Source organism: Rhinolophus hipposideros (genome assembly GCF_964194185.1).
Source record: "Rhinolophus hipposideros genome assembly, chromosome: 1".
In the NCBI taxonomy this organism is placed as follows: domain Eukaryota; kingdom Metazoa; phylum Chordata; class Mammalia; order Chiroptera; family Rhinolophidae; genus Rhinolophus; species Rhinolophus hipposideros.
The window spans coordinates 75704179-75719985 of NC_138047.1; the positions used below are offsets into that span (position 1 = coordinate 75704179).

The window sequence follows — 15807 nt, forward strand, 5'->3', positions numbered from 1 at the left end:
AAAGAAAAAAATATTTTCCTCCACCAAGGTTGTTCTGCATTTGTTTGCATCTTAAAAGGAAGGAGAAAGGGGAAGGTTTTACATTTGTATAAAAATAATTTTTGCTGGTCGTTCTTTACCAGAGCTAAAAAGCATAACCTTAAAATGTGTTGAAAGGAAGAAGTAAGTTAATTAACATACATATGTATAGAGAGTTCCCCTGAAGAAGGCTCTGAGAAATGGACACGAATGCAGGTAGTTTATTTAGAAGATTAGCACATGAAATATTAGTGAGAAAATGGGGAATGTGAGACAAGAAAGGGAGAAAAGCCAATAATGTGTTTATTAATAGGCAGAATAATGTAATGAACAATTACAATTCAGTAGCACTTTGAACCCTCTCATTACAGTGTAAAACAAACTTCAGACTTGTCCCACTGAATTTGATGAGGCTGAGTTATTTACACATTGATTTCCATCCCTCATTGCCCGAGGATTGTGACTCTCCACCCCGCCCCCGCCCCAGGCCTTCATGCACTAAATCCCCAGCTCTTCTGAGCAGCCAGGCAGACACATAGGCTGAGGCAGCTTCGTCAGCTACAGAGAAAGTCCTCAGGCAGCAAAGCAGAGGTTGGAAGTGGTCAGTGGGCTTAACAACTGACCATCAATCTGCAGCTGGTGGCCCAGGAAGATACGGGATGTGCATCAGCTGCATCCACTACACAGATATAGATACAGAAAATACCTGGTACTTTTTTACCACCATGAATAAGTGAAATTAACTAACTTTCCTAGAGGAGAAATGTAAGTTATAGTGTGTTTTACTACCTTCATCCTATGGAAAAATCCCCAGTTTCATTCCCCTGTTGTACTAATTAGAGTACAAAGTTAAAATATTAGACCAATTCAGTTATACTCACTATATAATTTTAGTAATCATACATTTGTGTGTGTGATTATATCAAAATTAATGTTCATCACTACTGAATCCATTATGGCTGCTAATCATTTCTTTATAATTTTCTGTTTCCTTTTCTTCTGTACTTTGGTTACCAGTTAGAAAAACTGTAATATTGAAAAGATGCATCATGCAGTATTTCATCATTATATAGAGTCAAGCATGGGTAAGAGATGGGATCTCATTCTAAATAAAGAAAATCTGTGATTCAAAGCTGTGAATATGTAATAAGAAGGATTTTGACTTCTAATCAGTCTCATCCTTTTCACAATATGTAGTATAAATCTGTTCTCCGTGCAAAAGTAATGACTGATGTCAATTATTGACACAAATTACCTTCAAGTTTAAGGACTTGTAATAGCATTTTGCAAGATAAATAAATAAGACATATTTATGGAACCTGAAAGAACACTTTATAGTAAATTTATAAAAATTAATATAACTCTGTTTTGTTCCTACTGTTGTAGAATGCTGTCATTTACTTTATGTTGCTAGACTGGAGGTGTAAATTTTAAATTACTTGCTGACCTTAATTGCATCTTCAGTAGCAATTTCCCTTTATTTTAAAGAAGCTTCCAAGAAAGAAAATTTTGTTTCTATATTTCAGGTTCATCATGTATTGTTTCACTTCACAGTCTATAAAAACTGGCCAACCTTAATGACAATAACCACCCTTAAATGGGCAGAATAATGATTTACATTTGATTTAGCTCAAGTTTATAAAAGGAAATGCATTGCAAGGTGAGGAGTCTTCTGTTGAGAATTCATAAAGATCTATTGTTGGGTCTCCAGTTCAGATGTTACACAAGGACAAGCTTGGGTTTTGTAGGATAAGGAAAAAGAAAACCAGAGCTATCAAAAAGCCTTTTATTCACTTTTGTATTAGGTTGGTGCAACAGTGATTGCTGTTTTTGCAATTATTTTTAACCTTTTAAACCGTAATTATTTTTGCACCAACCTAATATTTTGACTCAACACAGTTTCATACAAAAAGATTAGAACGCAGCAGGAATACCAGTTATTATCTTCATGGTCCTGACAATATACCTAACATCACTGAGGCTCAGTATGATTATTAGTAAAATGAGAACACCAAGGCCAACTTCATGCAACTTTATGAATATTACTGAAGTAATTAATGCTTGTTAGATGCTTAACAGCGTTCCTGGTGCATGGAAAGTCTTAGTAAATAATGATTGAGAAAATTCAAGATTAAAAGACTGCAATGATTTAATTTATAAAAAAGGAAGGGGTGACATTTAATGCTCATCTTCAGGTTTTTGAAAACTGTCAAACAGAGATTATTGACTAAGTCAAATGCAAATTTAACAAGAGAACTTAATTTTAACATAATAAATAGATGGCCATAGAGTACTAAAAAAGACTACCTTGTCTAATTTTCTTGGGAAGTTTTGGTGGAAGATAGGTTATAGTTATATCTAGACTCGATTTCCTATCATTGTCTTTCTAGTGTAGTATGATATGCAACCATATAATGTGGGAGTATTTATTCTGTTCTTTAATATACCCTCATAGCTTATATAATTTTATTGATTTAATTTTTAGAGTCAAGAAGGAAGTTCTATAAATTCTTCATACATAACCATACTCTTGGAGTGTATCATACAGTCTTTTCCTTCTTTCCCTTGAGAGGAAACCAGATTCCCAGTAAGCTTTCACCTGCTTTGCATACTTGAGATTAATTTATAGGCTGCTTCAGATTGACTAATCTAGCTCATATCTCTACAAAATCTGTTTTGATCTTTTAAATAATGTTATTGTGTCCTCTGTTGTTAGAGGGTAAAAGTACAAACTGTCCGGAGGGTCAGATTGTCTGTGTTGGAATCCTAATTCCAATACCAATTTAATTTTCCCATCTGTAAAATGAAAATAATATTAGTACTTTAATAAGGTAATTTTGAGAAGTGAATAACATATGCAAAACATGAAGAGTCCTAGTTTATTTAAAACATTTGATAATTTTTATTACTCTTATTTTTATCTTACTGCAATTATAACTATAGAACAGTTACTCTGGTTAGTTAAAATATACAGAAAACCTTCCTCTACTGTTCCTCAAACAGAAAAATACTGAATTGTGACACCATGTTTGTGTTTGTTCAACAAGTATTTATTTAGCATTCAGGCTGGATGAGGCACTACATAGAGAATAACAACTATACTGATGATTCATCACATAGTGTGTGATTCCCGTATGTTTTCTGCCAATTATTTTTTCATTCTGTATTTGTAACTACATTTAAAAAATTTTGTCAAATATCTATTCAATAAATTGTGCTAGGCATTGTACAGGAATCAATGAGTTGAAGGGGAAAACATCTGTCCTCAGAGATAATATTCATATCATGAGAAAACCTGGCGGTTTTGGTGACTCAAGTTTTTTTCATCAATACTAGTTCTAGGGTGGGAAATAAGTTAGGATTAATACTGCCCTACCAGGACTTTCTATTTATTTCATCAGAACTTTTTAATTTATGACATGAGATAGTACTTGCTTAGTTTTTTGCTATTGAATTTCTTTAAAAAAATATTATTTTGTTGGTTTTCTGGGCATGGTAATTCTATAATCTGTCTTTATGTATCCATCTTTACCTGGAGGAATGATCTTAAAATTCTCTAATGTAAATTCTCTCATTTCTTCTAAGCATAATCTGATGCATTAAGTACGGCTTTTTTTTTTTTTTTTTTGTAAAAACCCTCATTTAATACAAGAAACAATGACGCCAAAGAGTTAAAAATCGTAATCTAGGTAAAACTGTGGTTACTGGCAGAGCCATGCCTGGTAGCCCAGCAGCCCTAATCCACAGAATATTCTTTCCATTCTACCACCAGGCCTCTCACTTACTTCTGTTGAGGATCCCAGATTCACATTTGTACAGTGAGTACAGCGTGGACTTGCACAGAGCTTAAACTGTGTTGCATCTGAAGGACGAGTTTAATCCCATATGATGGGGATGATATGAATTATATTATTAGTCTGTCGTAGAAGCAAATTAATATATTCCCTAAGGGAAGACATTAAACTTTTTGAGAAATAGCAATATAATTTTCCATTGGTATTTCAAATATAAGAAAATTAATATATTATTTTTTTCTTTTTCCAGAACATACAAAAGACATCATAATGATATATGAAGAAGATGCTGAGGAATGGGCCCTGTACTTGAGGGAAGTATTTTTACATGTAGTGAAAAGGGAAGCTATCCTGTTGTATCGCTTGGAGAATTACTCTCTTCGGGATTTGGAGTTGCTGAGTTTAAACTCTTACAAATGTAAACTTTTGATATTATCAGACAGCTTGCTTAAAGACTTAACTCCAAAGAAATGTCAGCTTCTGGAAGAGGTACTTCATTCACCAGAAAGTGTGGTTACCCTGCTGTGTGGCGTGAAGAGTTCTGATCAGCTCTACAAATTATTAAATGTCTCTGGAGGCAGATGGGAGATCTCAACTGAGCAGGGGCCCGAAGACTACATCTCTGTAATCGAGAGCATCATATTCAGAGGTAGTATGGCCAAATCTTATTTATCTGTTTTTATTTTTGATTTCTCGTAATTAAAAATAGAAAGTTTTTGGATCCAATGAATACCTGATTTTAGGATTAAAAAAAAAAAAAGGAAAATGAAACCCAACTTTATTTAACAGTATGTTTCACTTTCCTCAAAATGCATGAAGGTTCTTAGTTTTTAGCTGTATTCCAATGAAGGCTTATCCATGGTTCAAAACTGGTTTGTAAATATATTCCTTAGGGCAGCCTATATAAAATTATACTTAGTTGAACAAAAATGGTTTGGTATGCTGCTGTATGTCGGTTTGGTTCTGGAAGCTGGTTCTTACTTAACTGGTGAGACTTGATGTCATATTACCTGCCTGAAGTTCTGGGTTAGTATGATAGAACTTTTGTTATGTTGATAATTGTATGATATCTATTACTGTGGTATGAAATACTATTATTTTACTAATTTCAAATAACAAATTTAGTTTTAATCATATAGCTATTATGCTAAAGAGCAGAACATAAGGTCTCCTTCATTAATTAGTTAGTTCCATGTAATAGTCAAAATTCTGAAGCTGACTGATATTAAACCTTCTCCCTCACCCAGTTCTCTTCTGCTTCGGGTTTGGTGTGGAAAGGGTGCTGTGGTAAGCTCCTTCTCTGGTTTTTCCAACCCACATTATGCATTCAACTCCAAGTGTTCCAGTTGTGGTTTCCTCTCCTACAAGGAGGAGGTGGGGTTCTTATTTTCTATTGGCCATATCAGATATTAAGTGTCGGCTCTTTTTCGTGGAGTGTATTTCTGAGTTCTTTGGCGATCCCCTCATTCACTGAGCATGTCTCACCTGCAGATACTGAATGAGATGAATGTTTCCTTTCCTCTAAGCTCCCAGTTGTGGTGGTCCAACCCTTATGGATTCTAACTGTTGGTTTCTATGGATCCCTCATGTATCACTTTTGATCAAAATCACTCTGAGGGATCTCCTGGCTGCCCTTTCTCCCACCTGGTTCACATAAAACCATCCCTTTGTCTTTTTCCCTTGACAAACTGTACATGCAAGCCATTCCTAGGGTAGCCACCGACATCCTGCCCTCAGAGCAGCAATGCAGCCACAGCCTCTTGCCTTTTGTTACTTCCAAACATGGGTATAGCACGAGTTTCGGTGTTCTATAAATCCAGAGAACACCTCAGTCTCAAATGGTTTGCTGGAAGCTCTTATCACTGTACAAGAGAACGGTGGTATCCCTCAGTCTCCCCTGTGGGGGGACAGTGGGACTCACAGCACATCCACAACTCCCCTTAAAAAATTCCTCTCTTATTTTCCAGCATTCCAGCCTCTTCAAATTCCATACTGTCAAGCCTTGTTTTGGTTATCTATTGTTGCCTAATAAGTTACCCTAACATTTGGCAACGTAAAACAATAAACACTGATTCTATCAGTTTCTTCAGTTGAGGAATCTAGGAACGGCTTTGTTGGCAAGTTCTGGAACAGGGTATCTCATGAGGTTGCATTGCAGCTGTCCAGAGCTGCAATCGTTTGCAATCCTCTACTATCCACTGGGAGATTTGTTTCCAAAAGGAGCTTACACTATTTGGCAAGTTGTTCTCTTGTTCTTGTCTTCCTAACCTCTTCCTGACACCTTGCATTCTGCATTATATAATTGCTTCAAAGAGGTGGTTACTATTTACTACGTTTTGAAAATTCATGGTAAAATGGTCACAATTTTCCACTTCTTTTACAGAACATGTTTTTAGTGTGTGTTCCTGATATGCCATTGGTTTTCTTTTGTCTCTGTCTCTTTTTCTTGTAGTATCTTTATATAGGTCCTGTGCTGGTCCAGTTTTTCTTTTGAACCACTGAACAAAGTAAGTTTTTTTTGGTCTAGCCATGGAGATAGGCAATGTGGGTTTTGCTGTTTGTTATGTTCTCTCTCTCTCTCTCTCTCTCTCTCTCTCTCTCTCTCTCTCTCTGTCTCTCTCTCTCTCTCTCTGTCTCCCCTCCCCAAACAATGAGACTTCTCTGTTTCCAGAGATACAAACTGCTTTCTACAAAAATGTCTTTTCTGCATAGTTCCTCATTTAGCTTCACTTTCTCTGCTGTTTGGAAACTGCTTCCTCAAATGCTTTTACCTGAAATGGTTGAATCATGTGTAGAGTATAATAAGGCAGGACCCCGAACCTTAGAAGAAAGTATGTTTGTTAGCTTTTATTGAAATCTGCAGTTTCTGGATTCTTTCTTTTCTTTCTTTCTTTTTTTTAATTAAAGTTTATTGGGGTAATAATTGTAAAGTTACATAGATTTCAGGTGTACAATTCTGTATTACATCATCTATGTCTCAAACTGTGTGTTCATCACCCAGAGTCAGTTCTCCTTCCATCACCATATGTTTGTTCCCCCTTACACTCATCTACCACTCCACACACCCCTTCCCCTCTGATAACCACTAAACTATTGTCTATGTCTATGAGTTTTGTTTCATTTGTTTGTCTTATTTTTTTTGTTGTTTTCAGTTTTATATACCACATATCAGTGAAATCATATGGTTCTCTACTTTTTCTGTCTGACTTATTTTGCTTAGCATTAGAATCTCAAGATCCATCCATGTTGTTGCAAATGGTACTATTCCATCTTTTCTTATGGCAGAATAGTATTCCGTTGTGTATATAAACCATAACATCTTTATTCATTCATCCATCGAAGGGCACCTCAGTTGTTTCCATGTCTTGGCCACCATAAATAAAGCTGCAGCGAACATTAGAGCACATATATCTTTATGGATACATGTTTTCAGATTTTTTGGAGTAGATACTCAGGAGAGGGATTGCTGGGTCATAGGTAATTCTATTCTTCATTTTTTGAGAAACCTCCACACTGCCTTCCTTAGAGGCTGCACCAATCTGTATTCCCATCAACAGTGTCTTCAAACTTTCTTTTCTTTATTTCCTTCTGCACACTCTTTTGCTCAATGTTCACTGATTTTGGAACCATTCCATTGATCTGGAGGTTTAGGATTTCACTATTTCCTATTTTCAATAAATATGGCATTTGCATAATTGTTTCTCATTTCCTAAGTTTTGGGATGATTTCTAGGAATAAAAAGGGGAAAATTTCACTTGACATTATAATTTTCAAACTGGCAGTCCTCAAGTTTCTTATTATCTCTGTTTTCTTTTATGTTTTGTTTTTTTTTTGTTTAGTATTCTCAGTACATTGTTTTTTCTTTTTTTTTTGGAAAAATGTTACATTTGAAAATTATGAAAATATTATAATAAAATGAACATAAAGCACAAATAACTGTATGATAATTTCCTTTCCTGAGACAGAGGAGCACCATAAACTGGTGGCAAAATTTTGAGTGCTTCTCCACACCCATCATTCCTATTCTGTGAAGAATTCAAGTTGTTTCGGCCAATTTAATTATGATGTCACTATTATGTAAAAATATTGAAGGAACACCTCTTTTGTTTGTTTGTTTTGGTTTTTGTTATTTTGACAAGTACCTTTGGGTAGATATGGCAATAGTACTTTGCTACATCTTTAAATTGTATTCCTATTGACAAAATCTTAAACTGTATGGAAAACATAGGATTGTTTTGAAGACATTGTTAGCTTTAAGTTTCCCACATTCAAGTTTTAGACTCTGATTTCTTAGAGAAACTTACATGCACCTAACAAATGGAAAATACAATAATGTGCTTGGGAAAAGATATTCAAAGGTGATAAATTTGTCTGAACTACTAGCATGCTATCAGAATATATATCTTTAAGCAGTTTGCACCATGCATAAAATAACTTTTATGTATGGGTTATGTCCCTTGCCAAAATCGGTACTAATTGTTACAGTCTAAGCAATAAAAATGTTGTTTTAATAAACAGCTTAAGTAGTCTGCTAAATTATTTTATGTTTCATATCCCAGTTGTGTAGAATACACAAAGACTTGTTTTCCAAAAATGGGTGAAATAGAATGAAAGATGTGGAATTCAATTTTATTGTCCTTTTGTTACTTTTCTTCTATTCCATAGAGAAATAATACACAGAGGAAATGAAACATATTACTCAGAAATAAGTTTGACATGATACAGAATAATAAAAATGCAAGGAAATTCGTGGAAATAATTAAATGTTCTAATATATTCACATAAGAAAGAAAAATCAGGATAAACTTTATAAAACTTAATGAAAGAGGAATATATTTTATAATGAATAAAGATTCTAGAGAAAAGTTTTTAATATTAAAAAAAGATGAAAAAGATACAGCAATTCATGTTTAACCGGATTATTTTTAGTTTTGTTTTGAGTATTTTATTTCCTTTTTAGGAATTAGGAAAGCTATATTTCCAGTCTCCTTAATTTCCACATTAAGAGTAATATAAACCTATATGTGTTTTCCACCTTTCTCTGTGTGGTTTAACCATTTTGACTATATTTCTTCCCTTTTTATATATACATTTATATAATATATATTCTAAAATTTGAAATTTTTGACTTTCTCATTAAAGTATGACATCCATCTGGAATTAATTCTGTGTACAGTGAGTTTAGACTCCAGATTATTTTTTCCATTGTGAATGAAATGTTCTTTGACCGTTTCAGGTGAACATATTTAAGAGTTTTGGAACCATTCAGATTTTCTATTTCAGTCATTTTGTTGTTTTATTTTTCTAGGAATTTGCTGATTTCAATTGTTTTCAAATTTGTTAACATAAAATTCTATGTAACATTTCTTTATTTTTATATCAGCTGTATACAAAATTGTGTGCTCTTTTTTTTATTTCTAAGATAATTTGTGTCTTCTTTTTTGTGTCAATTAATCTTCCCAGAAATTTCTCAATTCCACTTGTCTTTTCAAAGGGCAACCTTTGAATTTTAAAAAATATTTTTTCTAAGGTATAATTTACTATTTTAATTGTTTTGTATTACGTTTTTTAAAATTAAAGTTTATAGGGATGACAATTGTTAGTAAAGTTACATAGATTTCAGGTGTACAATTTTGTAATACATTATCTATATCTCACATTGTGTGTTCACCACCCAGAGTCAGTTCTCTTTCCATCACCATATATTAGACTCCATTTACCCTCTTCTAGAGACCCCCTCCTCTTACCTCTTAGTAACCCTTAAACTGTTGTCTATGTCTATGAGTTTCTGTTTCTACATTTGTTTGTCTTGTTCTTTTGTTGTTTTTAGTTTTATATACCACAAATCAGTGAAATCATATGGTTCTCTACTTTTTCTGTCTGACTTATTTCGCTTAGCATTAGAATCTCAAGATCCATAACTGTTGTCACAAATGGTACTATTTCATATTTTCTTAGCGCCGAATAGTATTCCATTGTGTATATATACCACAACTTCTTTTTCCATTCATCTATCAAAGGACATTTTGGTTGTTTCCATGTCTTTGCCACCATAAAGAAAGCTGTAATGAACATTGGAGCACACATGTCTTTATGGATAAATGTTTTCAGATTTTCTGGCTAGATACCCAGGAGAGGGATCGCTGGGTCATATGGTAATTCTATTTGTAATTTTTTGAGGAACCTCCACAGTGCTTTCCATAGTGGCTATACCAATCTGTGTTCCCATCAATAGTGTATGAAGCTTCCATTTTCTCCACAGCCTCTCCAACACTTGTTACTATTTGTCTTGATGATAGCCATTCTTACTGGGGTGAAGTGATATATCATTGTGGTTTTTATTTACATTTCTCTGAAGATTAGTGATGTTAAGCATTTTTTCATATATCTATTGGCCATTTGTATGTCCTGTTTGGAGAAATGTCTCTTCAGGTCGTCTGCCCATTTTTCAATTGGGTTGTTTGTTTTTCATTTTTGAGTTTCATGAGTTCTTTGTATATTTTGGATATTAGCCCCTAATCGGAGCTTTGTTTGCAAAGATCTTTTCCCATTCAGTTGGTTGCCTCTTTATTTTGTTGATGGTTTCCTTTGCTGTGCAGCTTTTTAGTTTGATGTGGTCCCATTCATTTATTTTAGCTTTTACTTCTCTTGCCTTTGCAGTCAAATTTATAAAATGCTCTTTGAACCCAATCTCATAAGTTTAGTACCTATGTTTTCTTCTATGCAGTGTATTGTTTCAGGTCTTATGTTTAGGTCTTTGATCGATTTTGAATTAATTTTGGTACATGGTGACAGATAGCAGTCCAGTTTCATTCTTTTGCATGTGGCTATCCAATTCTCCCAGCACCATTTATTGAGGAGGCTGACTTTTCTACATTGTATGCTTTTTGCTTCGTCAAAAGTTTTCTGTTCATATTTATGTGGGTTTATTTCTGGTTCTCAGTTCTATTCCCTTGACCTGTGTGTCTGTTTTTCTGCCAATACCATGCTGTTTTGATTATTGTTGCCCTGTAGTACAAGCTAAAGTCAGGGAGTTTGATAACCTCCAGCATTATTCTTTTTTCTTAGGATTGCTTTAGCTATTCGGGGTCTTTTGTGGTTCCATACAAATCTGATGATTTTTTGTTCTATTTCTTTAAAAAATGCCATTGAGATTTGGATGGGGATTACATTATATCTGTATATTGCTTTGGGTAAAAATGGCCATTTTAACTGTGTTGACTCTTCCAAAGCACAGAGTATCTTTTCATTTCTTTGTGTTGTCTTCAATTTCTTTTAAAAATGTCTTATAGTTTTCAGCATATAGGTCTTTCACATCCTTTGTTAAGTTTATTCCTAGTTATTTCATTCTTTTTGTTGTAACTGCAACAAGAATTTTTTTTTTTTTTTTTTGTATTTCTTTTTCTGAGATTTCATTGTTAGTATATAGGAATGCAATGAACTTTTGTACATTGATTTTGTAGCTGGCAACTTTAATGAATTTGGTTATTATTTCTAATAGTTTTTTGTGGAGTCTTTAGGGTTTTCTATATATAGCATCCTGTCATCTGCGGAGTGACAATTTAACTTCTTCATTCCCAATTTGGATGCCTTTTATTTCTTTCTCTTGCCTGATTGCTTGGTGAGGACTTCCAACACTATGTTAAAAAGCATAGGTGATAGGGGACAGCAATGTCATGTTCCTGAATGCAGAGCAAATGTTTTTCACCATTAATTATGACAGTAGCTGAGGGTTTGTCATATGGCCTTCATTATGTTAAGATATTTTCCTTCTATACCTATTTTATTAAGTATTTTAATCATAAATGGATGTTGTATCTTGTCCAACACTATTTCTGCATCAATAGATATAGTCATATGATTTTTGTCCTTTATTTTGTTTATGTGATGTATCACATTGATGTATTTACATATGTTGAGCCATCCTTGTGCCCGTGGGATGAACCCCACTTGGTTGTGATGGATAATCTTTTTAATGCATTGTTGCATTCGATTTGCTTGAATTTTGTTTAGGATTTTTGCGTCTGTATTCATCAGACATGTAAGTCTGTAATTTTCTTTTTTTGTGTTATTCTTACCAAGTTTTGGTATCAGAGTAATGTTGGCCACATGAAATGAGTTAGGAAGTCTGTAATTTTCTTTTTTTGTGTTATTCTTACCAAGTTTTGGTATCAGAGTAATGTTGGCCACATGAAATGAGTTAGGAAGTATTGTCTCTTCCTCAATATTTTGGAAGAGTTTTAGTAGGACAGGTATTCAATCCTCTTTGAAGGTTTGGTAGAATTCATTAGTGAAGCCATTTGGTCCTGGACTTTTGCTTTTGGGAAGGTTTCAGATGACTGATTCAATTTCCTTACTGGTGACGGGTCTATTTAAATTTTCCAATTCTTCATGATTCAGCTTAGGAAGGCTGTATGTTTCTAAGAACTTGTCCATTTCTTCTAGGTTACTGAAGTTGGTGGTATATAGTTCTTCATAGTATTCTTGGATGAACCTTTGCATTTCTGTGACATCCATGGTAACTTCCCCGCTTTCATTTCTGATTTTGTTTGTTAGTGTCTTTTCTCTTTTCATCTTAGTGAGTCTAGCCAAGGGTTTGTTAATTTTATTAATCTTTTTAAATAACCAGCTCTTTGTCACATTAGTTTCTCTATAGTCTTTTTGTTCTCTATTTCATTGAGTTCTGCTCTGATTTTTATTATTTCCTTTCTTCTGCTGACCTTGGGTTTCATTTGTTCTTCTTTTTCTAGTTCTTTGAGGTGTAACGTGAAGTTATTTATCTGGGATTTGTCTTGTTTCTTGAGATAGGCCTATAATGATATAAATTTCCCTCTTAAAACTGCTTTCGCTGCATCCCAAAAATTTAGTAGGATACATTTTCATTGTCATTTGTTTCTATTTATCTTTTGATCTCTCCTCTAATTTCTTCTTTGACCCGGACTTTCATTAGTAGTATGTTGTTTAATCTCCACATATTTGTGTTTCTTCCTCCTTTCATTTTGCAGTTGATATCCAATTTCAAAGCCTTGAGATCAGAAAATATACTTGGTATGATTTTAATCTTCAATTTGCTGAGGCTAGTTTTATGTCCCAATATATGGTCTATTCTTGAGAATGTTCCATCTACACTAGAAAAAAAATGTGTAGTCTGATGTTCTAGGACAAAGGGCTCTATAAATGTCAATTATGTCCATTTCATCTAATGTGTCATTTAGGGCTGATATTTCTTTATTTATTTTCTGTTGGATGATCTATCCTTAGCTGTCAATGATGTATTTAGGTCCCCTATTATAATTGTCATTTGGTCAATTTGTCCCTTTAGTTCTGTTAGTAGTTGCTTAGTGTATTTTGATGCTCCCTGACTGGGGTCATAAATATTGATGACTGTTATGTCTTCTTGTTGTATAGTCCCCTTTACCATGATGAAATGTCCATCTTTGTCTCTTGTTACTTTTTTTTATCCTGAAGTCTGTTTCATCTGATATCGATATAACTACACCTGATTTTCTCTGGATACCACTTGCTTGCAGTGTCAATTTCCACCCTTTCACTTTGAGTCTATGCTTGTCCTTGCAGCTGAGATGTGTCTCTTGGATACAGCATATGGTTGGGGTTAGTTTTTTGATCCAATCTGCTACTCTGTATCTTTTTATTGGTGAGTTCAGTCCATTTACATTTATGGTGATTATTGATATGTGAGGATTTCCTATCATTCTATCTTTAGTTTTCTGGTAAGATTGTGTCTCCATTGTTTCTTTGCCTTTTTGTTGTTGCCTATTATTTCTGTGTGGTGGTATTCTATGATTTTTCCCTCTGTTTCATCTTTTATTACGGTATATTTATTTCTGGATTTTTTTTAAGTGGTTACCATTAAGTTTATGTAAAAGAAAGTTTAATATTTAGAGTATGCCATTTTCTTCAGCATGCGTACTTTCTCTATTCCCATATTCCAGTTTAGGCCTTTGTTCTCCCCCTTTTATGTTTTGATTATCATAAATTATCCCTATTTATGCTGGTCGAATAGCCTCCTTCAGTATTTCTTGTAATGCAGGTTGTGTGTTAGAAAATTCCCTCAGCTTCTGTATGTCTGGAAATGTCTTTATTCCGCCTTCATATCTAAAGTATATCTTTGCTGGATATATTGTTCTTGACTTGTAATTTCTCTCTTTCAAAGGTTTGAATATTTGAGTCCATTCCCTCCTGGCTTGTAGAGTTTCTGCTGAAAAATCTGATAATAATCTAATGGGCTTTCCTTTGTAGGTTTCTGTCTTCCTTTCCTTGGCTGCCTTGAGGATACTTTCTTTCTTGTTAATTTTTGACAGCTTCAATACAATGTGTCTCGGAGAAGGCCTGTTGTGGTTGAGGTAATTAGGTGTTCTATTTGCCTCTTGGATTCAAGGATCCAGTTCTTTCCACAAATTTGGGAAGTTCTCGTCGACTGTTTGAACATACTCTCTGTTCCCTTTTCCCTTTCTTCTCCTTCTGGTGTCCATTATTCTTATATTGCTATTTCTGATGGAGTCAAAAAGTTCTTGTAGAGTTCTTTCATTTGTTTTAAGTCTCATGTCTCTTTCTTTTTCCATCCTTTTCATTTCCAGATTTCTATCTTCGATGTCACTGATTCTTTCCTCCATCTCTTCAACTCTACTACCTAAACTGTCTATTTAATTCTTCCTTTCTTTTATTGAGTTCTTAATCTCCTGAAATTCTATTTGGTTCTTTTTTTTAAATTTCAATCTCTTTGGTAAAATGTTCATTTTGTTATTTGATTGTGTTTCTGAGTTCATTAAACTGCCTGTCTGTGTTTTCTTGCATGTCCTTGAGGTTTTTAAGAACTGCAATCTTGAATTCTCTGTCATTTAAGTCACATATTTCCATTTCTTTAAGTTCATTTTCTGGAGACTTCATTTTCTTTCTGAGCTATCTTGTTACCTTGGTTATTCATGGCTATTAATGATTTATTATTTGTCTTCCTAGACATCTACAGGAGTGGGCTCTGGAACAGGTTGATAGGAAGAGGTCTTTCTTTTTTTTTTTCCAGTAGGTGTTGATAGAATGTTTTATTTTCTCTCTGACTGCAGTCTTATTCTCTCTCACACTGTTATGTTATATTTTGTCTGCACTATTTTGGCTTCTCTTGAATGGGGGGATTTCTGGGAAAGCGGGCTTCTCCTCTCTGAACATTTTGCCTGAGTCAGAGGATGCTGCCTCTGTGGGGTGGGGTGTGTGTGGAGAATTTCTTCAGTTCCAAAGCTCTTCCTGCACAAGATTCGGAGCCTATGTGTTTCAGCAGCTCTGTTTACTCCTGCAGGGATCTTCCCAGATAGGTGGGGACAGGGGTGGGGTGGGTTGTGAGAAGTGGCTCAGAGCAATGGTGTTGACCACTGCTACAGCCAGTTCTTCCACGGCTACCTCCCCTTTGCCAGAACTAGTTGGGCTGCAAGTCCGTGTCTGCGGACCACAGTTCTCAGAACTGCAAATATTTTGTTTTTTTGATCTGACATTGCTACTCTTCTGTTCGTAGCACTGGGCAGGTGGGAGCAGGGTGACCTCTGGGAGGGTAGGGAAGGGGCAGCTGGGCTCTGTGCCTCAAGCTTCTGTTTTCTGCTCAGCCTTCTTTCCTCAGCCTTTGCTCCGAGGTATCTGCCATGAGTGTTGGGTTCAGCCATGTTATATGCTGTCCCCTCTGTCCTGTAGGCCATAAGTGGAGCCCTAGCAGTCCGAGTTCTTCCCTCTCCCTCAGGTGTGGTAGTTCCAGAATGCGGTGAGCTTGGAGCACTGAGCTAGGTCTGCGTCTGGCACCCACACAGCCCCATCACACTTCTCCCTTCCTTCCTCCCCCGCTCAGCAGTTTGCCCACCTTTAGATAATTTCCATAGTAAGCCTCTTAATCTTGCCTCTCTGCTGCACAGGAAGTCCTTTGTGGAGTTATAGTTGTTCAATCTGTTGTAAATTGCAGAGGAGATTTCAAGAAGCTCACCTCATGCTGCCATTT

General features: G+C 35.0%; 1 protein-coding gene across 1 annotated transcript in view; it reads left to right on the plus strand.

Annotated features, from left to right (window-relative positions):
* The window catches only part of BANK1 (B cell scaffold protein with ankyrin repeats 1), a 336084-nt gene that overhangs the window by 25596 nt on the left and 294681 nt on the right, over nt 1-15807 (plus strand). The window contains exon 2 of the mRNA XM_081062310.1: nt 4063-4461. Coding sequence (XP_080918436.1) covers nt 4063-4461 — 399 coding nt within the window. The remainder of the gene's footprint in view (nt 1-4062; nt 4462-15807) is intronic.